Source organism: Phocoena phocoena, chromosome 2 (assembly GCF_963924675.1).
Source record: "Phocoena phocoena chromosome 2, mPhoPho1.1, whole genome shotgun sequence".
Lineage (NCBI taxonomy): Eukaryota > Metazoa > Chordata > Mammalia > Artiodactyla > Phocoenidae > Phocoena > Phocoena phocoena.
The window spans coordinates 23,936,834-23,963,801 of record NC_089220.1 but is presented as its reverse complement, the minus strand read 5'-3'; the positions used below and the strand labels follow the sequence as shown (position 1 = coordinate 23,963,801).

Sequence of the window (26,968 nt, the reverse complement as noted above, 5' to 3'; positions counted from 1 at the left end):
ATGTTCAATTTAAAGCCTGCCTTTGGTGTGAAAGCCTATATTTCACTCTTTGCTCAGACCTCACTAACTTTCCCTTCCTCTTCATAACCTTTTACATTGGGTTTAAACGGCTTTGTGTGTTTCTGCAGCTGCAGACCAAGCAAGCTAGCCCCAGGCAGTACATAGCCACTCTGGAATAGTAACAAAGCGGAGCAGGGGAAGGAAACACAAATAGAGAGTCTGAGGCTTTTGAACGCCTGAACAGTCTGCCTCACTTTCTGTGGACATGTGGCAGTGAAGGTCACATTCTGTGCATCAGAAAAAGGGCATTTCACCCAGAGAAGTAATTAGAGCATTTGAATTTCACACTTATTTCCTGATTCTCCATTTAGGTAGTATTGTACTCAATAAGGGTCTTGGCTATGTTTTCATATTTTTAAGGATTTACTCTCCTGGTAAACACAAAAATGTCTTCCTTTTAGACATTTCTGCATTTGGCCAACAATAGAAAGCAATCGGTTCCCCTAAAAGGCTGTAGCCACTAATGGCTGAGCTTGCAGGGATGGCTTTTCTGCGTAATTCCAGAGCTAGAGGGGTGGCGGAGATGAGCAGTGTTGCCCTTAGGTAAGCAGCTGATTGGGTTCTGTGCAGAGGGCAGACAGGTGGCAGATTGCAGACCTGGATGGTTTATTGCCCAGCAGGATGCCTTATCAATTGCCTGAAATTTGATCAGAACCAAGAGGCTTCAAATTAAATGTGCTTGTTGGGCAAGAATGAACATTTTGTTCTTTTTTAAGAGAAAAATACACAAAAAATCATTTCTGAGGCCAAATCTTTTGAAGTTTATCCATTAAAAAATGTCAGCAGGGGCAGAGAGCTAGAAAGCTGTCTCAGAATTATAAGGGACACACTCCTGTTGGTTTTTTAAGACAATGCGTTTTGGGTCTCTGGAGTTCGGACATGGTTGATGGGTTTCATGATTGACTAACCTAGACCTTGGCACAGCTTAAATGTCACCTATCTGTGTCACAGGCAGGCTAGAACATGTAAAATCGCCACATGTCTGTTTCTGATATTCTCAACACGAATTGCTTTTTCAAGTACGGCCGTTGTTTCGTTTTGTTAGAACCATCAGTAGACCCATTTTTTGACAAATAAGTTTGGATTACAGAAGCCTTAAATTTTATACCTGGGTGCTATGGCATTGGCTAATACTTTGAAATACTGATAAATTTGATCAAAGCTTATAAAAATTTACTGAGTAAACAAATAGTTGTCATGTAAAAGCAGCATAACAAAATTTTAACATGATATACTAAACTTCATTTCTTCATGAGGGTATTTTCTGGTATGTTCTCACAGACCTGTATTAAAATGACTAGTTATAAAAACACAAGTGTATCTAATTGTGGTACCTCCTTCCCTGCTCGTCCTGAAGAATATGACTGAGAGGTGATGTCAGGAAACTTTCATCTTCACTCCCCAGCTGAGGGACTGATTCTCAAAACACTTGTGGTCCCACACTCTGAGGATGAAATTTCCTCAGGATGTATTTAAGGGTCCACTATTTAAATCAGTTCGGGTACTGTTCTTACTTGGCAATAGATGCTCCTCCCTGTTCGTTGGTGATCAGATTAACTCTGTGGACATGTGGTGGGTAAAGAAAGCAAACTGCAAGAGAGAAGAAAAGTACCCAAGCCTCAACTTCCTCATTTGTGAAATAGGGGAAATACGAATGCCTACCTCACAGGATTGTTTTGAGGATTGAGTCCAGAAAAGCACAGAAAGTACTAAAAATGGTGGCTGGGACATTTTTATTGTTACGTAGGTTTTTAAAAGATGAAAAAGCAAAAAGGCAAAGCAGATTTCTCCAGGAGAAAACTTCCAGGGAAGAGTAGGGGGAAGCACGCCTAGCTGAATCCTCCAGAGACCCCTCATACTCTTTCTACTCTTCTACCCCTGGGTTGACTTTGCGATTTAGAGTGTACTTCACTTTCTTGATCTCATTTGATCTTCTAGGCCCTTCAGGCTTTCCCTTGTCATAGCTGAGGGAATTGAGACTCAGATAAGTGAAAGCTGGCTGATGGATGGCGCAGTTATCTTGGTACCAATAAAGCACTTTAAGAATACTAAATTTCTAAAATTTCTGGCATGAAGTTTAGATATCACTCTGATTTAACAGTTTAGGAAGTTGAGCTGTTGAGGAAATAGAGGGGTTCAGTGACTGATACAGGGTCAGAAAGACTAGAATCCCTGTTCCCAAGTTCCCAGGTCAGGCTCCAGGGTTACATCTTCTGTGATTTCATGTGCGTGGTCTAGCTCTGATCTCATCTCTTCTTGACTTCCTCTGGCCTCCTGTACTCTAGCCACACTCCTGCCTGTCCCAGGGCCTTTGTAGGTGCCATTCCCTGTGCTGGGCACATTCTCCCCCGGGGACTTGGCATGGTTGGATCCTTCTCAACATCCTGGTTTCAGCTTACCTCTCACCTGCTTAGAGAAGCCTTTATCGACCATATAGTTTCAAGTTGAACCCGTGGGCTGCTGTAGCACCCATTTTACTCTTTTCCTCCCACTCGCCGTTTTCCAATTTCTGTTTATTGGGTGATCTGTTTATTTTCTGTTCCTCTGCTGTGCAACATCAGCTCCATGAGAGCAAGCATGCCTGTCAAGTTCATGTATATGTCTAGAACAATACTAGAGACAGAACAGGTGTTCAATACATGTTTGTTACATGAGGACATAAAGAAACATGTTCAGAAGATGATGGAGGAGTAAGACGTGGAGATCACCTTCCTCCCCACAAATACATCAGAAATACATCTACATGTGGAACAACTCCTACAGAACACCTACTGAATGCTGGTAGAAGACCTCAGACTTCCGAAAAGAAGGCAGAGCACCACCTAAACAAGCTCCAGAGATGGGTGCGAGCCGTGGCTATCAGCGCGAACACCAGAGACAGGCATGAAACGCTAACGCTGCTGCTGTAGCCATCAAGGAGCCTGTGTGCAAGCACAGGTCACTATCCACACCCCCCAGGAGGCTGTACAACATGCCACTGCCAGGGCCCTGTGATTCAGAGACAACTTCCCCGGGAGAACACACGGCGCGCCTCAGGCTGTTGCAATGTCACACTGGCCTCTGCCACTGCAGGCTCGCCCCACATTCCAAGTATAACAACCGTACCCCTCCCTCCCCCGGGCCTGAGTGAGCCAGAGCCCCCTAATCAGCCTCTGCTTTAACCCCCTCCTGTCTGGGCATGAAGAGATGCCTGAGGGCGATCTACACGCAGAGGTGGGGCCACAACCAAAGCTGAACCCCAGGAGCTGTGCAAACAAAGAAGAGAAAGGGAAATTTCTCTGTGCAGCCTCAGGAGCAGCGGATTAAATCTCCACAATCAACTGGATGTACTCTGCATCTGTGGAATATCGGAATAGTCAATGAATCATCCCAAAATTGAGGCGGTGGACTTTGGGAGCAGCTGTAGACTTGGGGTTTACTGTCTGTGACTGATTTGTTACTGATTTTTATGTTTATCTTAGTATAGTTTTTAATGCTTGTTATCATTAGTGGATATGTTTATTGGTTTGGTTGCTCTCTTCCTTTTTTCTTTCCTTTTATTCCCTTTGTTTTTATTATTACGTTTTTATTTTAATAATTTTTAAAAATTTATTATTGTTTTTTCTTTCTTTTCTTCTTCTCCCTTTTCTTCTGAGCCTTGTAGCTGACAGGGTCTTGGTGCTCCAGCCTGGTGTAAGGCCTGAGCCTCTGAGGTGGGAGGGTGAGTTCAGGACATTGGTCCACCAGAGACCTCCGGGCCCCATGTAATATCAATTGGCGAGAGCTCTCCCAGAGATCTCCGTCTCAACACTAAGACCCAGCTCGACTTGACTGCTAGTAAGCTCCAGTGCTGGACGCCCCATGCCAAACAACTAGCAAGACAGGAACACAACCCCACCCATTACAGACAGGCTGCCTAAAGGCATACTAAGTTCACAGGCACCCCAAAACATACCACCATATGTGGCCCTGTCCACCAGAAAGACAAGTTCCAGCCCCACCCCCAAGAAGCCTACATAAGCCACTGAACCAACCTCCCCCACTGGGGGCAGACACCAAAAACAACGGGAAGTACGAACCTGCAGCCTGTAAAAAAACAGACCCCCAAACACACTAATTTAAACAAATGAGAAGACAGAGAAATATGCAGCAGATGAAGGAGCAAAGTAAAAACCCACCAGACCAAACAAATGAAGAGGAAATAGGCAGTCTACCTGAAAAAGAATTCAGAGTAATGATAGTAAAAATAATCCAAAATCTTGGAAATAGAATGGAGAAAATACAAGAAGTGTTTAACAAGAACCTAGAACTAAAGAGCAAACAAACAATGATGAACAACACAATAAATGAAAATTTAAAATCTCTAGAATGAATCAATAGCAGAATAACTGAGGCAGAAAATGGATAAGTGACCTGGAAGATAAAATAGTGGAAATAACTGCCACAGCAGAATAAAGAGAAAAGAATGAAAAGAATTGAGGACAGTCTCAGAGACCTCTGGGACAGCATTAAATGCACCAACACTCGAATTATAGGGGTCCCAGAAGAAGAATAGAAAAAGAAAGGGTCTGAGAAAATATTTGAAGAGATTATAGTTGAAAACTTCCCTAACATGGGAAAGGAAATAGTCTATCAAGTCCAGGAAGCACAGAGAGTCCCATACAGGATAAATCCAAGAAGAAACACGCCAAGACACATATTAATCAAACTATCAAAAATTAAATACAAACAAAAAATATTAAAAGCAGCAAGGGAAAAATAACATACAAGGGAATCCCCATAAGGTTAACAGCTGATCTTTCAGCAGAAAATCTGCAAGCCAGAAGGGAACGGCAGGACATATTTAAAGTGATGAAGGAGAAAAACCTACAACCAAGATTACTCTGCATAGCAAGGATCTCATTCAGATTCCACGGAGAAATGAAAACCTTTACAGACAAGCAAAAGCTAAGAAAATTCAGCACCACCAAACCAGCTTTACAACAAATGCTAAAGGAACTTCTCTAGGCAGGAAACACAAGAGAAGGAAAAGACCTACAATAACAAACCCAAAACAGTTAAGAAAATGCTAACAGGAACATACGTATCAATAATTACCTTAAATGTAAACGGATTAAATGCTCCAACCAAAAGACACAGACTGGCTGAATGGATACAAAAACAAGACCCGCATATATTCTGTCTACAAGAGATGCACTTCAGACCTAGGGACACATACAGACTGAAAGTGAGGGGATGGAAAAAGATATTCCATGCAAATGGAAATCAAAAGAAAGCTGGAGTAGCAATTCTCATATCAGACAAAATAGACTTTAAAATAAAGACTATTACATGAGACAAAGAAGGACGCTCCATAATGATTAAGGGATCAATTCAAGAAGAAGATATAGCAGTTGTAAATATTTATGCATCCAGCATAGGAGCACCTCACTACACAAGGCAAATGCTAAGAGCCATAAAAGGGGAAATCGACAGTAACACAATCATAGTAGGGGACTTTAACACCCCAGTTTCACCAATGGGCAGAACATCCAAAATGAAAATAAATAGGGAAACACAAGCTTTAAAGTACACATTAAACAAGATGGACTTAATTGATATTCATAGGACAGTCCTTCCAAAAACAACAGAATACATTTTCTTCTAAAGTGCTCATGGAACATTCTCCAGGTTAGATCATATCTTGGGTCACAAATCAAGCATTGGTAAATTTAAGAAAATTGAAATCATATCAAGTATCTTTTCTGAGCATAATGCTGTAAGACTAGATATCAATTACAGGAGAAAAAACTGTAAAAAATAAAAACACATGGAGGCTAAGCAATACACTACTAAATAACCAAGAGCTCACTGAGGAAATCAAAGAGGAAGTCAGAAAATACATAGAAACAAATGACAAGGAAAACATGGCAACCCAAAACCTATGGGATGCAGCAAAAGTAGTTCTAAGAGGGAAGTTTATAGCAATGCAATCCTACCTCAAGAAACAAGAAACATCTTAAATAAACAACCTAACCTTACTCCTAAAACAATTAGAGAAAGAAGAACAAAAAAACCCTAAAGTTAGCAGAAGGAAAGAAATCATAGAGATCAGAGCAGAAATAAATGAAAAAAAATGAAGGAAACAATAGCAAAGATCAATAAAACTAAAAGCTGGTTGTTTGAGAAGATAAACAAAATTGATAAACCATTAGCCAGAGTTATAAAGAAAAAAATGGAGAAGACTCAAATCAATAGAATTAGAAATGAAAAAGGAGAAGTAAAAACTGACACTGCAGAAATACAAAGCATCATGAGAGATTACTATAAGCAAATAGATGCCAATAAAATGGACAACCTGGAAGAAATGGACAAATTCTTAGAAAAGCACAGCCTTCTGCGACTGAACCAGGAAAAAATAGAATATATAAACAGACCAATCAAAAGCAGTGAAATTGAAATTGTGATTTAAAATCTTCCAACAGGGCTTCCCTGGTGGCCCAGTGGTTGAGAGTCTGCCTGCTGATGCAGGGGATGCGGGTTCGTGCCCCGGTCCAGGAGGATCCCATGTGCCACGGAGCTGCTGGGCCCGTGAGCCATGGCCGCTGAGCCTGCACGTCCGGAACCTGTGCTCCACAAGGGGAGAGGCCACAACAGTGAGAGGCCCATGTACCAGAAAAAAAAAAAAAAATCTTCCAACAAACGAAAACCCAGGACCAGATGGCTTCACAGGCGAATTCTATCAAACATTTAGAGAAGAGCTAACAGCTATCCTTCTCAAACTCTTCCAAAATATAGCACAGGGAGGAACACTCCCAACTCATTCTATGAGGCCACCATCACCCTGATACCAAAACCAGACAAAGATGTCACAAAGAAAGAAAACTACAGGCCACTATCACTGATGAACATAGATGCAAAAATTGTCAACAAAATACTAGCAGACAGAATCCAACAGCACATTAAAAGGTTCATACACCATGATCAAGTGGGTTTTATCCCAAGAATGCAAGGATTCTTCAATATACGCAAATCAATCTCATTATCAAACTGAAGGATAAAAACCATATGATAATCTCAGTAGATGCAGAAAAATCTTTCGACAAAATTCAACAGCCATTTATGATCAAAACTCTCAGAACGTAGGCATAGAGGGAACCTACCTCAACATAATAAAGACCATATATGACAGACCCACAGCCAATATCGTTCTCAATGGTAAAAAACTGAAACCGTTTCCTCTAAGATCAGGAACAAGACAAGGTCACCCACTCTCACCACTATTATTCAACATATTTTTGGAAGTTTTAGCCACAGCAATCAGAGAAGAAAAAGAAATAAAAGGAATCAAAATGGGAAAAGAAGAAGTAAAACTGTCACTTTTTGCAGATGACATGATACTGTATACATAGAGAATCCTAAAGATGCCACCAGAAAACTACTAGAGGTAATCAATGAATTTGGTAAAGTAGCAGGATACAAAATTAATGCACAGAAATCTCTTGCATTCCTATACACTAATGATGAAAAATCTGAAAGAGAAATTAAAGAAACACTCCCATTTACCACTGCAACAACAACAACAAAAATACCTAGGAATAAACCTACCTAAGGAGACAAAAGACCTGTACTCAGAAGACTATAAGACACTGTGAAAGAAATTAAAGATGATACAAACAGATGGAGAGATATGCTATGTTCTTGGATTGGAAGAATCAACATTGTGAAAATGACTATACTACCCAAAGCAATGTACAGTTTCAATGCAATCCCTATCAGACCACCAATGGCATTTTTCACAGAACTAAAACAAAAAATCTCACAATTTGTAAGGAAACACAAAAGACCCTGAATAGCCAAAGTGATCTTGAGAAAGAAAAACAGAGCTGGAGGAATCAGACTCCCTGACTTCAGACTAAACTACAAAGCTATAGTAATCAAGGCAGTTCAGTACTGGCACAAAAATAGAAATACAGATCAATGTAACCGGATAGAAAGCCCAGAGATAAACCCATGCAACTGTGGTCACCTTTTCTTTGTTAGAGGTGGCAAGAATATACAGTGGAGAAAAGACAACCTCTTCAATAAGTGGTGCTTAGAAAACTGCACAGATACATGTAAAAGAATGAAATTAGAATACTCTCTAACACCATATACAAAAATAAACTCAAAAGACCTAAATGTAAGGCCAGAAACTATCAAACTCTTAGAGGAAAACATAGGCAGAACACTCTTTGATATAAATCACAGCAAGATCCTTTATGACCCACTTCCTAGAGAAATGGAAATAAAAAGAAAAATAAACAAATGGGACCTAATGAAACTTAAAAGCTTTTGCACAGCAAAGGAAATCATAAACAAGACGAAAGGACAGACCTCAGAATGGGAGAAAATATTTGCAAATGAAGCAACTGACAAAGGATTAATCTCCAAAATTTATAAGCAGCTCATGGAGCTCAATATCAAAAAAACAAACAACCCAATCCCACAATGGGCAGAAGATCTAAATAGACATTTCTCCAAAGAAGATATACAGATTGCCAACAAACAAATGAAAGGATGCTCGACATCACTAATCATTAGAGAAATGCAAATCAGAACTATAGTGAGGTATCACCTCACACCGGTCAGAATGGCCATCATCAAAAAATCTACAAACGATAAATGCTGGAGAGGGTATGGAGAAAAGGGAACCGTCTTGCACTGTTGATGGGAATGTAAATTGATACAGCCACTATGGAGAACAGTATGGAGGTTCCTTAAAAAACTACAAATAGAACTACCATAAGACCCAGCAAACCCACTGTTGGGCATATACCCTGAGAAAACCATAATTCAAAACGAGTCATGTACCACAATGTTCATTGCAGCACTGTTTACAATAGCCAGGACATGGAAGCAACCTAAATGTCCTTTGACAGATGAATGGGTAAAAAAGATGTGAGCCATATACACAATGGAATATTACTCAGCCATAAAAAGTAGTAAAATTGAGTTATTTGTAGTGAGGTTGATGGAGCTAGAGTCTGTCATACAGAGAGAAGTAAGTCAGAAAGAGAAAAGCAAATACTGTGTGCTAACACATATATATGGAATCTAAAAAAGAAATGGTTCTGAAGAACCTAGGGGCAGGACAGGAATAAAGACGCAGACGTAGAGAATGGACTTGAGGACACGGGGAGGGGGAAGGGTAAGCTGGGATGAAATGAGAGATTAGCACTGACATATATACACTACCAAATGTAAAATAGATAGCTAGTGGGAAGCAGCTGCATAGCACAGGGAGATCCGCTTTGGGCTTTGTGACCACTTAGAGGGATGGGATAGGGAAGATGGGAGGGGACATGGGGATATATGTATACATATAGCTGATTCACTTTGTTGTACAGCAGAAACTAACACAACATTGTAAAGCAATTATACTCCAATAAAGGTGTTACAAACATTATAAAAAAAACTAAAATATTTGATTTGTAGTCAAGAAAAAAAGAAAGAAAGAAAGAAAGAAACACGTTCCAGTTAAAATTTATCAAAGGCAATGAATGTCGAAAATATGCCCTGGCAGGGCTGGTAGCTAAGGCCAGTACAGAGGGTATCAGCTCATGGAGAGAGAAAGAGAAGAGCAGTTTCCATCCTTCTGGTGATGGTGAGCCAGTGATGAAGACTCAGGCAGGACCTACAGCCTCTGTCCCAGGTACAGAGTAAGAAGCACCTTACATATATGAGCTCATTTACTTATCACACCAACCTGTGAGGTTGGGACAGTTCTTTTCCCATTTTACAGATGAGGAAATTGAGGACCAGGAAAGAGAAGTCACTTCTTCAAGGTTATCCAGCTAGTACGTGGCGGGGCTGGAATTTAAACACAGGCACGGTCTGTGCTGCTGTCAACCTGTGTGATGTGCAACCTCTCAGCCAAGACTTTTAGGTAGAAAAAAAGATAATCATACTAGGTGCTAGGCCACTGAGATTCCTCTGGGCCAGGCTGTCTTAGCTGGCAGGGATTGGAGCCACATGGCCTACATTGTCCTTTTTACCATTTTGCGGCATTTCGTTCCCTTGCTTACATTGTTCCATCCTGGCCAGGCAACAGTGGTCTCCCATCTCACCTGCTAGGCTCCTTTCGTTTGGTTCATCAACTGGCAGCCTCACCTGCGATGCCAAGAGGGCTGTTAGCTCACTTTTTTTCTGTCCTCCCATCCCAGGTACCATATCAGTGAACAGCAGGCGCACGCCGTTCACCGCTAGTGGGGAGAGCGAGATCCTGGACCTGGAGGGGGACATGTACCTGGGCGGGCTGCCGGAGCACCGTGCTGGCCTCATTCTGCCCACTGAGCTCTGGACTGCCATGCTCAACTATGGCTACGTGGGCTGCATCCGTGACCTGTTCATTGACGGGCGCAGCAAGAACATCCGGCAGCTGGCGGAGATGCAGAACGCTGCGGGCGTCAAGTCCTCCTGTTCACGGATGAGCGCTAAGCAGTGTGACAGCTACCCCTGCAAGAACAACGCCGTGTGCAAAGATGGCTGGAACCGCTTCATCTGCGACTGCACGGGCACCGGCTACTGGGGCCGAACCTGCGAGAGGGGTGAGTAGGCCCTCGTGGTGGCACACTGCGTCTGAGTGGGGGTGATGTGCTGTAGCTGTGTCCCTGGATACACCTGCCTGTGCTTCCTTTGCTACTACAGGCTCTCCCTTTGGACCTCCCTGTGCTTGTGTTCTTCTGGAGAAGAATTTTCTAGGGTTCACTGCTTTCCAGATCATACCCTTTCTAGTTCTGGATGCTTGGATTTGTTTGGCTAGGGTTGGGTTGCAGAGAGGGAAACTTTAGAGTAAATATTACCATGATCATGCTACTTTCTTGATTAAGTGTTAGACATCTATTTGAGAAGGTGAATTCTTTTGGGATTCTGGGTGGGCTCACCAACTGGCTGTTTCCTTTGTTCATTTAACTCATGCTTTTTTTTTTTTTTTTTTTTTTTTTTGCGTTACGCGGACCTCTCACTGTTGTGACCTCTCCCGTTGCGGTGCACAGGCTCCGGACGCGCAGGCTCGGCGGCCATGGCTCACGGGCCCAGCCGCTCCGCGGCATGTGGGACCTTCCGGGACCAGGGCACGAACCCGTGTCCCCTACATCAGCAGGTGGACTCTCAACCACTGCGCCACCAGGGAAGCCCTGACTCATGCTTTTTGATCCTTTCTTTGTGCTAGCTCTTAGATAAGGCTTTAGAAATACACTATTGAACAAAATAGCCCCAGCCCTGTTCTGTGGAGCTTGCTGCCTAGTGGAATACTTAGCTATTAAATAATCACAGACATGTTGAGTTTTATAAGAAGCAGTGTTATGTGTTGGTTAAGAACATGAATTCTGGGGCCAGACTCGGTGAGAGATGTGGCCCTCATGGAGTGATACAAACTTTCTCAAGATAATATCTTTGAGACTTGATTTCCTCATTTGCAAAATGGAGATAATTAGGTACCTACCTCACAGGATATTAATGAGGATTAAGTGAGTCAGTATGTTCCTGGACTATGGAAAGCATTTAGTAAATGTTAGTGATTGTTACAGTCATAATTATTGTCATCAACATCATTAAAGGAAAGGCACAGAGAAGTTTGGGAGGTCTTTGCAAGGGGATCCAACATACTGTAGAGGTTCATAGAAAGCTTCTTCAAGAAAGAAATATATAGATTGAGACTTGAAATATAAATAAGAGTTAGCTTGGCAACGAGGTGGGAGGAAGCCGGGTGTCTTTTTACATGAGGGCAACGTGTGCCAAGAGGTAAGAGACCATGGCACACCGGGACTTCCCTGGCGATCCAGTGGTTGCGACTTCGCCTTCCAATGCAGGGGATGCGGGTTCGATCCCTGGTCGGGGAGCTAAGATCCCACATGCCTCGCAGCCAAAAAACCAAAACATAAGCAACAGAAGCAGTATTGTAACAAATTCAATAGAGACTTTAAAAATGGTCCACATCAAGGAAAAAAAAACTTAAAAAAAAATCTCCTCTAAAAAAATATCAAAAGAGACCATGGCACAGTTGAGGAACCAAACAAAGTCCATAACAGAATGGAGTGTGTAGTGAGGTGGGGGGAAGGGTGTGAGAGGTAGCTGAAGAGTTGGGGGACAAAGAGAGGGGGCTGACCATTTACAACAGGCCAGGATGCTGGGGGAAGCCCCTTCCTCTCTACCGCTTTAGGATCTTACAGTTGCACTGAATTTACAGTTTGGGTAAAGGGCAGAGATAAAGGTAAGCAAAGAGACAACATCTAGACAAGGAGATCCTAGTCTATAAGCCACATCCAGATTGCAGCTTGGTTAATTGTTTTATATGCCAACCACACAGAATCTGGCTGGCTGTCCATGAGTTGTCAGTCTCTATTTTGTATGAAAGTATAATTTACATAGTTATCAAGTTTTGCTGAGGGCGTAGTTCTAGGGCTTTGAGGATACTGTGTGTGTAGTAGAGATAGTTTCTGTCTACAGAAGCTTATCATTTCTTTAGCTGAGGAGTTGACACATCGATATAAGAAGCAGTAATAAAATGATACAAGGCAGCAGCATGGGCTGGACCACTAGGGGGACCGGGAAATTTAGTGAAGACTTTCCTGAGGAGAGGGACATGCAGGGTCACACCCTTAAAGACTACCAGTGGCCAGAATTGTCCAGGTACCAGAAGTCTGGTGATAAGGAGGGATCCTGGAACATGCTTGGATAACCAGTCAAGAATTTTCAAGGAGTCATTTTTGTGAGGTCAACCATATTGCTAGTTAAAGTGTATTTCAAGAGAACTGCAAACCTTCCCTACAGCTGGACCAAAAGGAGGACACAGGATATTGGAGTAAAGGAAAAGGAGCTTTTTTGGGGGCCCATAGAAGTGAAATTCAGATTCACTGAATTTTCAAAGCAGCCACCCCAGAACATGAACTAAGATGGGGAGGCGGCCATCCGGCACAGAAGTGGGTCTCATTTGGCTGCCCAGTCTGTCAAGCTCCTGAACTCCTTCCAAATCTCTTTTTAGGGTAGACTATCCTGGTTGCTGGTTTGGGGAGATAGAAAAGTCATTTGACCTCTGGGATGCATGAGACCATTTTCATATAAGCCAGGAAATTGTGGATCATCCACTGTCTAGGAAGGTAGTGTAAGAACCAAAGGTCCCTTCAGACATCTCACTTCTTTCTCCTGGGTATCTTTCCAACTCAAGGGCCTGCAGCAGGGACTGGAGACCGCTGAGCAAGGTGTCCCTGAGATCAGCTGTTCCAAGGGCAAATCAATGGGAGTTGGTCCAAGATTTGCCAAGTACAGTGAAAGTCACTGCACCTTTTCCGTTGTCACTTGCTGACTAGTCATTAAAAGGCAGCTGATTGGGGATATATGAGGGACAATTATTCCTGGTACAGTGCAGCCAAGAATCATCCATTGTGGCCAAATGAGAAGGAGGCTGGCAAATTTAAGACATTTAGTCTACATGTCGCTCAAATCCCAGATGGTTCAACTGATTGTTTTGTTCCCCCGCTAATTGTTTTCCGGCCCTGTATTGTTCCTGACACCATGTTCAGAATGGATCAGTGGAGTGTAAAAATGATAGGACTCTACTTTGCTGGCAAAGAAAACTGTTTCCCTATGACACTGTTTTTCTTTATTGAAACTGATTCATCAGTGGAGATGGTTTTGACTTTTGTTCATTTTTCATACATGCAGCAGACATTTATTGAAACCCTAATTTGTTCCAGGCACTGTATTAGATGCTGGCAATGCAAAAAAAAAAACCCCAAAAAACCGACACAGCTTCTGGTTTTGATCAAGGGGTGTATAGTCCTACTGGACAAGGAAAGGTGGGAACTGTGCTAATGCTTGGTAGATGTCATGCCTGATCTTTTAGGGGAATAGCAGGGCAGACAGGTGGGAGAGGCCATGCCTACATGGGTGAGTGATGGTTGGGAAAAGGGGACCTGAGGTTGCTTAGATTTTCTTGTCTGCTATTAATAATAAAACTATGGCCTCTCTTTACCTCTGACCCTCAGTATCCATTATAGGCACTTCTGAAGAGTGGTAAAGGAAGAGCATTAACATTCTTTATGCAAGAGCGTGATCCCCTTTGTCAAGGAATGCTGCCCCACGCACCATAACACCATCAACAAGTTCACTCAATTTACCATTCTCTCATTTTTTTCTAGAAGCATTAACCCTAAGCCTAGAATTGATCATTTGTACCAAATGTGATAAGACTAAGACAGTTCCTAAGGCAGTGTGTCCCATCTAACCCCAACTGTGTCCTGTACTTGGGCTTCATAGTAGTATATCCATCCCTTGGTATCACTAACCCCACAACAGGAATGGTAGTGTTTGAAAGAGGCACTTGTGTCTATAAAATGGAGAAAGCATAGGTGGGTTGCTGAAAACTGGTATTCAGAGACAAAGCAGAGTCAGGGATGGCTCAGGTCAGACACTGGATCAAAATAGCCCAAGAACCCAAGCAAAGTGGGCAAGCACGTCAGTCTAAGGTACAGTTCCCAGGTTAAAGGTGTCAGCCAAAGACAAGGGAATTAGGCAAGGGAACTACGAATTATATGAGTACATCAGACTAAGGTTAATTTGCATGAGTGTCTTTCTCTGACAGTAAAAAATGGGTGTCTCTTGCTTATACCCTCACAAGAGTGCTTCTACTGCCTGTGAAGATGAGCAGCTCTAAATTTTGACATATAACAGTTGGCTTGATGTTGTATTTAGACGTTTTTTTCACCATGATCTGATACTGTTCTAAGGAGATGTAGATAGATCCACCCATTCCAGTTGTTCAACTGTAGCTGTTCCGGTTGGTTATTTGTTAATCATATTGATGTGGGAGACATCTCCATGACCTAAAAAGCTAAGGTCTGCTTAGCTACTTCATGCCAATTTGTTTGGTTGAAATGCTTTACTCTGCTGGAAGATTGCCCGCCATTTTTAAAATCCTATTGTGTAGAGGAAACATTCTGTCTTATCTAAGATGATATTATCAGTTGACTTGGGACAACAGAGGCATCTTCTCCTTGTCAGTGTAGCCAAACTGCTTAGTTCAATTAGTGGGGACCAAGTGTCAATAGGCAAGGCTATGGATTTAATTTATTTGTGGACTATCGAAATTCAATTTGAGGCCACTGCAGATTCTACCCCCTTCCCTAGATGGCTTTTCCTGAATGTATGCCATCATTTGTTTAGCAAGAAATAAAATAGGACTCAGCACAGGTTCATCCCTATGACAAAAATAACCTACACTATAGCACTTAGAGTCAGATGGCCTAGTGGTTAATGGCATGAATTTTAGTCAGATGGACCTTGGTTCCTGAGTTGGTTCTGTCAGTAGCTAGGTAATATACAACACAATTTTTATTTTGTCCAAGTCTCAGTTTCCTTATCTGTAAAATGGGAACACTGATACTTACTAGGTAAGGTTCTCTTGGTTGCAAGTTACAGAATTGACAATGGCTAACAGAGTAAAGGAAGAAGACATATTGCATGATTACCTAGAGAGTTATTGATCAAATGACAATCTCACCAATTACATCTTGAAAGGGGAAGCAGAACAGCTCTGGGGATCCCAAGGCACTGTGATTGAAGTGATGCATCTCTCTTGTCCTATGGGTTCTGGAGTTTTCCATTCACAGTTTACATTTTCCAGAAAGAGAGCCCGATTGGCCCAGTTTAGTTCATCTGTCTGTTCTTCTACAGTCAGCTCTGTCCAGGTGGGCAGTCACCTAGAATAGATATGAAGGATCACCTAATATGTAAATATATAATCTTACTGAACCATTTTCGTAGTGTTCCTTCATGGTGAAGCTTGGGGTGCCCTGATCCATAAGGCCATGTCCTGTTATAGGTGCCCAGCCACATGGACTACTTCTGTGTGATAAACAAAAATATTTCCTGGGGTCATGGATATTGGATGCCTTTGAGAATATTAAATTGTAGAACTAAGAAAATGTGATAGGGAGGGTAAATCTGCTCTTCTCACTGGTCCCCGGGATTCCATTTATCTGACATAAACACCAGCTGAAAACCAAGAATGCAGATATTATGAGTTCTCTCAAATGAACCTGTTCCAGCAGGAAAGGCTTGCAGGCAGCAGCTGCTCGGGGACTTTGCTTTCAACCAGTCCCTCTGATGGCTGCTGTGTGCTCCTGGGGCAGCAGTACATCCTGCTGGGGAGGGTGAGACACTGACTTTAGAGGAGGCTAGAGTGTGTCATTTGGATGCCACATGGAAATCAAGACATCAGGACATAGCAGGCCTGGCAGATTCAGTTGATGTTACCTGTACCTAATCCTTATTTCAGCAAGGGAGCAATTTGAAGCCCTGAAAAGTTAATCTCACTTTAACTTGGAGCAGCTGTAGAATGGTTAAAATTCATGGATCCTGACTCCTAATCCACTGTACTTTCCATTACATTGAGTAGCCTTTCCTCCTCTTATATATGAAAGGGGTTGGATTATAAGGTCATTGAAGGAAAAACAGTGCATTAGGTATTTTTGTTTTCCCACAGTCTCCAGCACTGTGCTATACACGTACTACGAGGTTATTAAATGTTGGAGGAAGGGTCCCAGTCCTCTGTCCTGGGTCTCCTCCTGGTCTGCACATTGCCCTTTGTGCCCTCATCCACTGCCATGGTGTCAAAGGTTATCTGTATGTCAGTGATTCCCAAATCAGTCTCTCTAGCCTTGAACTCTCTCTGGAACCCCAGATTTCTATATCCAGTTGTCTCCTTGACATCTTCATTTGGATATCTGATAGATATCTTAATCATAACATTGAAAAATAGAAATCTTCAGTGCCTCCTCCCTGCCTTAAACTTTTTTTCTTTTCTTTTTTTTTTTTTTTTTTTTTTTTACTTTTAGTTTTTCCCATCTCAGTAAATGGCATCACCATTGTCCTTGGCATTTTCCTCGATTTTTCTTCTCCCGTCTCATTTAGTCTTTCTCAGCAAGTTCCTGTCGTCTCCTCATCTAAACCCATCCTGCATCTGTCCACTTCTCTCCCTCTCCACTACTATCATCCTAGGTCAACCTATATCGATCTCTTCTTTGGAAAACTAGGTAGCATGTCATATGTTATGAAAAGCTCAAATTTATTTTGCGCCTTCCTCAGAGTATTGAAGTGAGATTATTAAAATGTTTAAATATTCAACACATTCTTAAGTAGCTTTAGTTTCAGTGGCTTTTGGTCCCTCAAACTGCAGGGAATGAAGCTATGATACTTCTTTGGAATTAACTTCAACATTCACATTTCCATTCCTTTTCTCTGTACCAAGCTTGGTGAGCTCAGTTGTGAGGATACAAATTTGTAGAAGCCATAGTTTCAATTCTTGAGCTCACAGTCTAATAATCTGCAAATTGTAATGCAATCTACCAAGGGCAATGATCCAGGAATATCATAGGAAAGAATGAGATAAAAATTAGAAAGCAAATTATGTCCAACATGATATACCACTTTATAACCAGTTCTGGATCTACTGGGGTCTGCTCAGACTGACTCACTGGTGTGGGAACAAAAGAAACCCTGGCTTCCAGGGTCAAATATAAAAATGGTTGTTGCTTTCCCTTGTTCCCGTGCCATTGAGGCTCTGCTCTTACTCCCCTAGGAACATCCAGGCCCTTTATTTAGATATGTGACCTTGAGATTCTTACTGGGATCCTCTGGCCTCTCTGTTCTGCAAAAACAAAATGAGGCAATTGGGTTTCATGCTCTCTCAGGGCCCATCCAGTTATAAAACTCTGTGATTCTCAAATGTCATCAGCTTGGCAGTGGCTTCCCTTATCCTGAGTAGAGGGGTAAAGGTGAGTGAGGGGCAGGGCAGGGATGCTAGTCCGTGTTCCTTGCAGTCTGCAGTACTGTCTGGGTTAGGAGGCTCAGTTAGTCATATCAGCACTGCGATGAAGTTGTCACGTCTTTTGATTCATTCATCTAAAAATACGAATACCTTGATATACTGGGAATACTTCAGGTCCATGACTTAAAAGTTTTAATTGCTAGATTAATGAGTAGAGCCTTGGATTTCTTAAGATCATTAAAAGACTGTCTCTTTTTCAGTCCATTGTTTACCCCCTTTCAAGGGTAAATACATGTATTAGAGAAAGAGGGCCCCCAAGAAATACATAATTCATCAACATCAATCAACATGTCCCCATTTTTTCTTATCCATTGGTGCTTTTTAAATTTTTATTTTATATTGGAGTATAGTTGATTAACAATGTTGTGTTAGTTTCAGGTGTACAGCAAAGTGATTCATGCAAAATGATACATACATGTATCCATTCTTTTTCAAATTCTTTTCCCATTTAGGTTATCACAGGATATTGAGCAGAGTTCCCTGTGCTATACAGTAGGTCCTTGTTGGTTATCTATTTTAAATATAGCAGTGTGTATATGTCATTCCCAAGCTCCCAATCTATCCCTCCCCTCCCACACTTCCCCCCTGGTAACCATAAGTTCCTTCTCTAAGTCTGTGAGTCTGTGTCTGTTTTGTAAATAAATTCATTTGTATCATTTTTTAAGATTTCGCATATAAGCAATATCATATGATATTTGTCTTCCTCTGTCTGACTTACTTTACTTAGTATGATAATCTCCAGGTCCATGTGTGTTGCTGCAAATGGCATTATTTCATTCTTTTTAATGGCTGAGTAATATTCCATTGTGTATATGTACCACATCTTTTTTTAAAAAGATTTTTATTGGAGTATAGTTGCTTTACAATGTTGTGTTAGTTTCTGCTGTACAGCAGAGTGAATCAGTTATATGTATACATGTATCCCCTCTTTTTTGGATTTTCTTCACATTTAGGTCACCACAGAGCATTGAGTAGAGTTCCCTGTGCTATACAGTAGGTTCTCATTAGTTATCTGTTTTATACACAGTAGTGTATATATGTCAATCCCAATCTCCCCATTCATCCCACCCTGCCATCTCCTTGGTGTCCATAAGTTTGTTCTCTACATCTTTGTCTCTATTTCTGCTTTGCGAATAAGTTCATCTGTACTATTTTTCTAGATTCCACATATAAATGATATTACATGATATTTGATTTTTCTCTTTCTGACTTACTTCACTCTGTATGACAGTCTCTAGGTCTGTCCATGTCTCTGCAAATGGCACTGTTTTTCATGTCTGAGTAATATTCCGTTGTATATATGTACCTCATCTTCTTTATCCATTCCTCTGTTGATGGACATATAGGTTGCTTCCATGTTTTGGCTATTGTAAATAGTACTGCAATGAACATTAGGGTGCATGTCCCCTTTGAACCATGTTTATCTCCAAATATATGCCCAGGAATGGGATAGCTAGATCATATGGTAGCTTTGTTTTTAGTTTCTTAAGGAAGCTCTGTACTGTTCTCCATAGTGGCTGTACCAATTTATATTCCCACCAGCAGTGTAGGAGGGTTCCCTTTTCTCCACACCCTCTCCAGCATTTATTGTTTGTAGACTTTTGATGATGGCAGTTCTGACTGGTGTGAGGTGATACCTCATTGTAGTTTTGATTTGCACTTCTCTAATAATTAGTGATGTTGAGCATCTTTTCATGTGCCTCTTGGCCATCTGTATGTCTTCTTTGGAGAAATGTCAGTTTAGGTCTTCTGCCCATTTTTTAATTGTGTTAAGACACAGCTATATCCCTGGTGATGACCGTAGCGTTGCTCAGATTCAGCCTCTGCTTGTTTCTCTTTCTGTTCTCCTTTCCACAAGCCCAGGATTGTATGATCCCAGGAAATTGTCCTATAATCCATGAACCCTTCCTAAGTGTTATTCTGCCAGGTTGGGGTCTGAGATACCCCTGATCACAGCTTCTCCTGATGGTCTAAAGAAGAGAGTAAGGGAGGAAGATTGTAGTCGTTTGAGAAGCTTGAAGCTCCAGGGGTCTCAGAAGGACAGGCTGGGGACTTTGGCGATCTTTGGAAAGTCTACAGCTAGGCCTGTGTTTAGCCTGAGAATGTGAAGGTCAGCACTTTGAGGCAGCGCGTGACAGCTGCTTAGAACTGTGACACACCTGCTGTTGGCTGTGATTCTGTCAAATGCAGAGACATGGTGGCCGTTTATATTACTGCTTTGTACCTTTATTACTGCCTTTGCTAAAAGCTGCTTAACTGCCAGCAGACATCTGCCCATTATAGATGCAATAAACTGAGATGCTGCTAAATTATGAGAAACAAGTGCTTCAAAATGCAACACAAGGGGATTGTCATAGCATTTTTTAGCATCTCTGGCATCTTGGGTCTTTTCACAGATAGATGAATCCTTCCTTGCTCCAGTCTGGATTAAGAGGAAAGGAAAGTTAACTTTTTTGAGAGAAATTATATGCCTGCTTTGTATTCTTAATATACACTGGACCATTTAACCCTTACATCCATTCTGCAGCCTGTGTAATCTTAGTCTCATTTCCTAGATGAAGAAAATAAGGCCCCAAGTCATTCATTCCAAAGCACCTGTTAAGTACTGTGTGCCAGCGGCCGCATTGATCCTTCGAAATACAAGAGAATTGATTGTGATGTTCCTCATAAACATATCAATATATTCTGATACCTGAGGAAAGGACATAAATGCGAGGAGAAATATCATGAACAGTGTCAGAGGTTGGGTGACACTAGAGCTGAGGCTTGGTGGAGTAGCAGGAATCTCCCAGGAAGACCAGGCAGGGAAAAGTATTTCAGGCAGAAGGAACAGATATGCAAAGATGACTTGTGTAAACGAAGTTCTCCTCGTGGATGGTATCTAAGTCTTAAATTTGAGGGGATGTTTTAGGAGGTGTAGCTGAAGAAGTGGTAGGGCCGGTTGTGAGTCACCTTGTTTGTTCTCCCCAGAAGTTTGGACTTTACCAAACTCGTAAGGGGCCATGCCAGTTTTAGCAATGGGATAACAAAGTCAAATCCCTCTGGCAAGGGATGATTGGCATGTGGGAGACAATAGGCCAAGAGACCAGCGTGCGTTAGTTCAGTTTGCATTTATATTAATTCAGGGTGGGAAATAAGAGTCCTAACTGTGATAGGGAAAATGGAGGTCGAGTTCTGGGGACACATCCAATAGATATTTAAGGGGCAATGTTGATAGGATTTACTAACCAGTCGTACACAGCTAGAGAGTGGCCGAAACTGGATTAGAATAAGGATTTGGTCGTAGAAGCCCATTGTTTCTTCCCTGTGCTACTCAAGCATCTCAGATCAGTTGGAGAGTCTTGGGAGGAGTGGGGAAGAGTGAGGTAGCGAGTAAGGGGATATAGCTAGGAGTCGCCTATATATACTGGTCTCACTCTGAACATATGTGACTTATTCTCTCTCTGTGCCTCAGTTTCCATATTTACCACTGAGAATATCAACAGTGGCTGATTAATTGGCTTTTTGTGAGCCTCTTTATTATAGAGTCGAAGTGTATGTTGTGCTCACAGAGATCATAAGCCAGCATGTCCCTTTCTGAAGCTAGAATTCTGTAATTCAAGAATGAAAAAATTCTCAGACTGGTGTTTTTTTATTCAGTTTTTTCTTGTGTTGTAGAAATGACCTAGATATGATTTCTGTGTTTAAGTATATGATATAGGCTAGAACTTAACAGGGGGAAGGAAGGTTGCACCAGAAGGGAACATACCAAAGCATGCTTTTCTCCATACTTCACATGGTTTGTATTTGGAATCAAGACATGACTACTGTAATCCCAGATTTTGAAGAATTATGCTAAAATGGTCTGTTGTTACTGTGATTATCTCAACCAAGCTTTGCATGTATTTGGTGGAAAAATGAATTGTTTCTCTTTCTCTTGTAGAAGTGGCCATATTTGAAATTAAGCTAAAAGATTCTTTCCTTATAGGTAGGAAAAATCGTATTTTTAATTTCTCTGTATTCTGGTCTCCCATTAGGACTTCACATCAATGACACCCAATACTGGGGATTGTGTACGTGTGAGTGATAGAGCACACGTGTAGTTTCCCTCTAGTTTCTGAGATGTTTTGCTGTTCTGTTTTTAATATAATCAGAGATTATTTAAGGAAGAGAAACGCAAACATGTAACAGTCATGAATAGAAGGGCCAAACTGAAACCTAGACCTGGATTGATCCAAAGAAAACCAGATGAGTGTGAAGCGCTGTAGAATTATTTATCTCGCCAGAGGCCCAGATACCATCTAGCACAACCACCCTACCCCCAGTTCTAGATCAGGAAGCTGAGGGCTCCAGGCAGGAAATAAGTTGCCCGAAGAATAGAATATAGTGTTTCTAGCCCCTCCTTTTGGTTCTCCTATCATTGGATTTTTCAAAGAAATCCGAAGATACTGCAGGAGCAGTATTTGTGCATATTTTATGAAGATGTATGTTTATGTCCCCATGGATTACTAAGCAGTACAATCATGCATTGTAACAGAGGTATTTGGTTAGTCTCCAGTCTTATTCTTATTGGTAAATTTATTTAGAATGTTGGCAATTGATATAGAGAAAAGAAATATGAAGGGAAAAGACATGTGTACATGTCTCTTATTTCATCAACGATACCACATTACCTCATATGACAAATAAATCCAGCCCAACAGAGAGAATTTTGGAGTGACAAGTGCATTTGGGACTTGGGGCCGGAAACTCTGGGTATACAGCTCTCAAAAGGCGCCCTTCTGTGGAATATTGGCCAGCTATGTCCCTGGCAAGGAAATGCAAGGTTTCTTGGAGATCACGTCATGCTTCTTAGCATGTTTAACCTTTACAGCAAGGCATTCTCATCAAAATGACAAACCCCCACAGAGCCTTCTGAGAGGCCAGTTAATCAGAAACCTTATGAAATCTGTGGGGTTAGCACGCTCCCCATCTTTTTTCCTCCAGGGAAAGAAAGCCTTGTGTCTTTCAGATTTCAGTCTTCTCTGCAAACCCCTTGTCTGGAGCTTCCTGCTGTGACCCACAGATATTTGAATATTGTTTTCCTGTGGTCTCCCAGGGCCACATACTGACACCAGCTGAGGCTAGTACATTTTTAATCTCCATCAGCGACATTGTAAGGAAAGATGACTGCTCTGATGTTTGCTTACTTGAATTCTCCCTACTTCAGAAGTCTTCAGACCCCCGGAAAGGATCTGAAGATAGTGGCTCACTCTTAATGTCACCACATATGGTGGCAGGCGGTTGCTGACAGGGACCTCAACTCCAGCTGGCTGTCTCTGCTCCCTTTGCCCCATTTCTCAGGCTGTAATGAAACTTATTTCACAAGCATCCCAGCTTCTCCAGATACTGTAAGATGGAGCCTCCTGTGGAAATCCATAAAGTCAGTCTGTGTTGAGAGCAGAAGTAGAAAGAGAAAAGATTGATGAGTAAAAGTCAGGTAGCTGTACAGGTGATAAAAACATTGATTGGGATGAGGGTGGGGGTGACTCTATCAGAATTTAGATTCATATTTAGTTGGAAAAGACCTCTGAGGTTTTTGAGTCTGACCTAACATCTGATGCATGAACACCCTTGACAAAATCTCTGAAATGCTGTATGGACTCTATGGGAACATTTTCTGTTTCCATATGCTGTGCTAAATGCACAGTAGTGGGTAGCTTAATCATTGTGATAAGTGTGTAAGTAGGTGCTATTTCATTCTCAATTTACATCTGAGGAATGGAGGTCCCAGCTATGTTAAATAACTTGCCTAAGGTCACTGAGTTCTTCTGGACCTTTCACTCCAGAGCCTACTCTTCCGTGATCAATATATTCTACTGCTCGCAGTGACAAGGGAGCTCACTCTTCAAGAAGCTGCTGTTTCAGTTTTGGAGAGCACCAAATACAGACATACCCCGGAGATATGGCAGGTTTGGTTCCAGACCACCTCAATAAAGTAAATATCACAGTAAAGTGAGTCACATGAAGTTTTTGGTTTTCCAGTGCATATGAAAGCTATGTTTATGTTACACTGTAGTCTATTAAGTGTGCAATAGCATTATGTCTAAACAATGCGTGTACCTTCATTTAAACATACTTTATTGCTAAAAAAATGCTACCCGTCATCTGGGCCTTCAGTGAGTTGTCATCTTTTTGCTGGTGGAAGGTTGGAAATATTGCAAGAATGACCAAAATGTGACACAGAGACACAAAGTGAGCAAATGCCATTGGAAGAATGGGGCTGATAGTCTTCTCGTTCAACACAGGGTTGCCACAGACCTTCAATTTGTAAAACACACAATATCTGCTAAGCACAATAAAGCAACGTGCGATAAAATTAGGTACCTTTACTCGGGGTATCTCCCGTTTACTGTGAACTGAAGTCTCTCTTCTTCTAATATCTTTCTTTTGATCTTGGTTCTGGCTTTGGGAACTATACAGGATTTAATCCCTCAATTAATATTTACTTGGTACTTACTGTGCCTTGGGCACCTGGGATATATAGAACTATCAAACCTAAACGCTCTTCTGTAGTAGACCTTTAGGTAGTTAAAGAGGTCTGTCATTTTTCCACTGAAAGGTTGTCAGTCATTCTCAGGATAAACTATTAGTTTCTTCAAATAGTCCTCATCTGTTGTGGTCTTGAGTTCCTCCATCATCCAATAGTCATTGAGGGAATGAAGGAAGGTGAGGAGGGGCTGTGTATTCACTGAATGCAAGGATGGCTTCCAGGACCAGGGAACTTTGTGGCTCTGCCCCTTTAAGCAGCAGGCATTTGTTACTAATGCAATAACCCATATGATCATTGGACATTGTAACGTCATATGGACTATGGATTTGTGAGGCCAGTGGGATTTACTGGTGTATTTCTGAGAGGTGATCGCTAGTTGTATATTCTGAAAACAAAATATCTTGAGCCCACAATAGGCAGCATCACATTTATTTCCTAATCTTATTGCTCAAAATAGTCCTAGACTGAGTGTGGTTAAATCACATATTTCAAAAGCAAGGCTACATTTATCTTTGGCCTTAGGAATATCTCAGGGTATCATTTGACAAGGAAATCATGGCTTTGACAAATAACAGCTGATACAGAATCATTGAATGCTGGAGTTGGTCGGAAACATAAAAATCATATATTCTGGTGCTGATAAGTTACAAAGGAAGAACTGAGGTTCGGGTGGTTATGTATTACAGAGGTGATCCAAAGTCATACAGGTAGTCATGGTGGGACTCGTATCTCAATATTTTGAAACCTGGACCATAGCTCTCGATCCTAAAGCAATGTCAGGAGGTGCTCTAGCTTTGTGCCTTTGGGGTGGTCTTCCTGTGTAGCTGACAGTTAGATCCTTGTGCAACGCAGCTCCGAACCTTTCTACACAAGATCAGTGGGTCCTTGTGATTTTTTTTTTTACATGTAATAGTCCCTTTTACTTACTGCAAATAGACTAGGCAGTTAATTCAGTTAGCAGCTTATAGCCTGGGAAATCTCATTACCCAAACCTTACATTATCAACACATCTGTTTAAAAAGAGATGATTAAAGAACTGGTCTGAATATTCAGATTTCTGATCATCTCCAAGAATAGGGGAACTACTGAAAGGCAACTTTGGAGAGAGTGTAGGGTCGTACCAAGGTTATCAAACCCACTGAAATGCACACCTCAGGAGGTATAAAAAGGGAATTCACATTTACTGAGTACCTGTTATATGCCAGGTATAACTTGATGTTTAAGATGCAGGAGCTCTGGTGTGGAACAGAGCCGGATATGAATGCTAATTCCATCACTGATTATTATATGAACTTGGGTGTGTTTTTAACCTCTCTGAACCTCAGCTTTCTGATCTATAGAACAAACTCCTTGGGGTTGTTGTGAGGCTTAAATAAGATGATTATGTAAAAATCTTAGCACAACGCCTGTAACTTTGTGTTTAATACCTGGAGGAGTATTAGTCTCTCATTTAAGTTTAGAACAGGCTTATAAAGTTTGAGGTATCATTCATATCTTTTAATTAAACCAAGGCTCAGAAAGATGAAATAACTTGTCATAGTCACAACGTTAGTGAATACTGGAGGTAGCATTTGTAAAACCCAGTCCATCAGATTTTCTATTATGCTTTGCCATTCCTTAAAATGGGAGGTCTTGGAGGTGGGATCTGGTATCACATGAGGGAAAAAGAGCTGTGGGGAAATGGAGAGATCCTTGTTTATCTTCCAACCCTGTCTGTTCTCTGCTTCAGGACTTTCAGGGGTGAATCTAAGGAATAAGCAGTGCTAGAAGCTGTGCATTTGAAGTAAATTCAGGATTTAGAAGAGTGATCAGCATCTTCCACATCCTCTTGCCTACATTCTTGATTCCTAAGTAAAGGAGAGGAACTCTTAAGTTTCCATGGGGCTGCTCCAGAAAAGCACAAAATCTATACAGCTTGGGGCTGGTGAGATAGACTTTGCCCTATCACAGTTTATCCAGGGCCGCCATGTACCCAAACTCACACCTACATTCATACCCACATGTACACACAGACATACCACATGCTTCGGCCATAAACCTGGACCTCTCTGTATTTTGTTTTGCTTATCTGTCTCCTGCCATCAAGCATGTATCAAGTATCCCACTGCCAAGGATAGAAAAGCAGTTCACTCCGTGTTTGTGGAGGGAGAAAATGAAAGGCTGAATGAAAGCCTAAATGAGTGGGGTTAACTCTAAGAGTTACTCTACTGAAGTTAGAATTCTGGTTTACTAGCAGATAAATTTGGAGAAACTTGGGGCCTGAATGTCCCTCCTCTCTACCCCCAGACACACACACACAGATTGGGATTTTCTGGTGGGCAGAGGTGGAGATGTGCCTGGAGGAGAGTCGTGCAGCAGCTCCCTTAGGCTGAGACCTAGTGTCTTTGCCCCGTAACAGCTATTGCCAGCATTGTCTGTAGAGAAGCAAGAGTCAGTGTCGCTTAGTGGACAGATGGGCAGGCTTGGAAAGAACGAAGCTCGGGTAGAAGGAGAAGCTGACTCGTGCATCCTGGGCAGGCACTTCTGCCATCTGAAACAATGCACTGACCTTGGTGAGAAGAGTTTCCAGT

At 41.7% G+C, this 26,968-nt stretch overlaps 1 protein-coding gene across 8 annotated transcripts in view; it reads left to right on the top strand.

The window, feature by feature from the left end:
• Positions 1–26,968, top strand: part of NRXN3 (neurexin 3) — a 1,619,945-nt gene that overhangs the window by 482,598 nt on the left and 1,110,379 nt on the right. For all 8 annotated transcript variants that reach the window (XM_065871334.1, XM_065871333.1, XM_065871337.1 and 5 more), the window contains one exon: positions 10,224–10,607. In XM_065871334.1, coding sequence (XP_065727406.1) covers positions 10,224–10,607 — 384 coding nt within the window. The remainder of the gene's footprint in view (positions 1–10,223; positions 10,608–26,968) is intronic.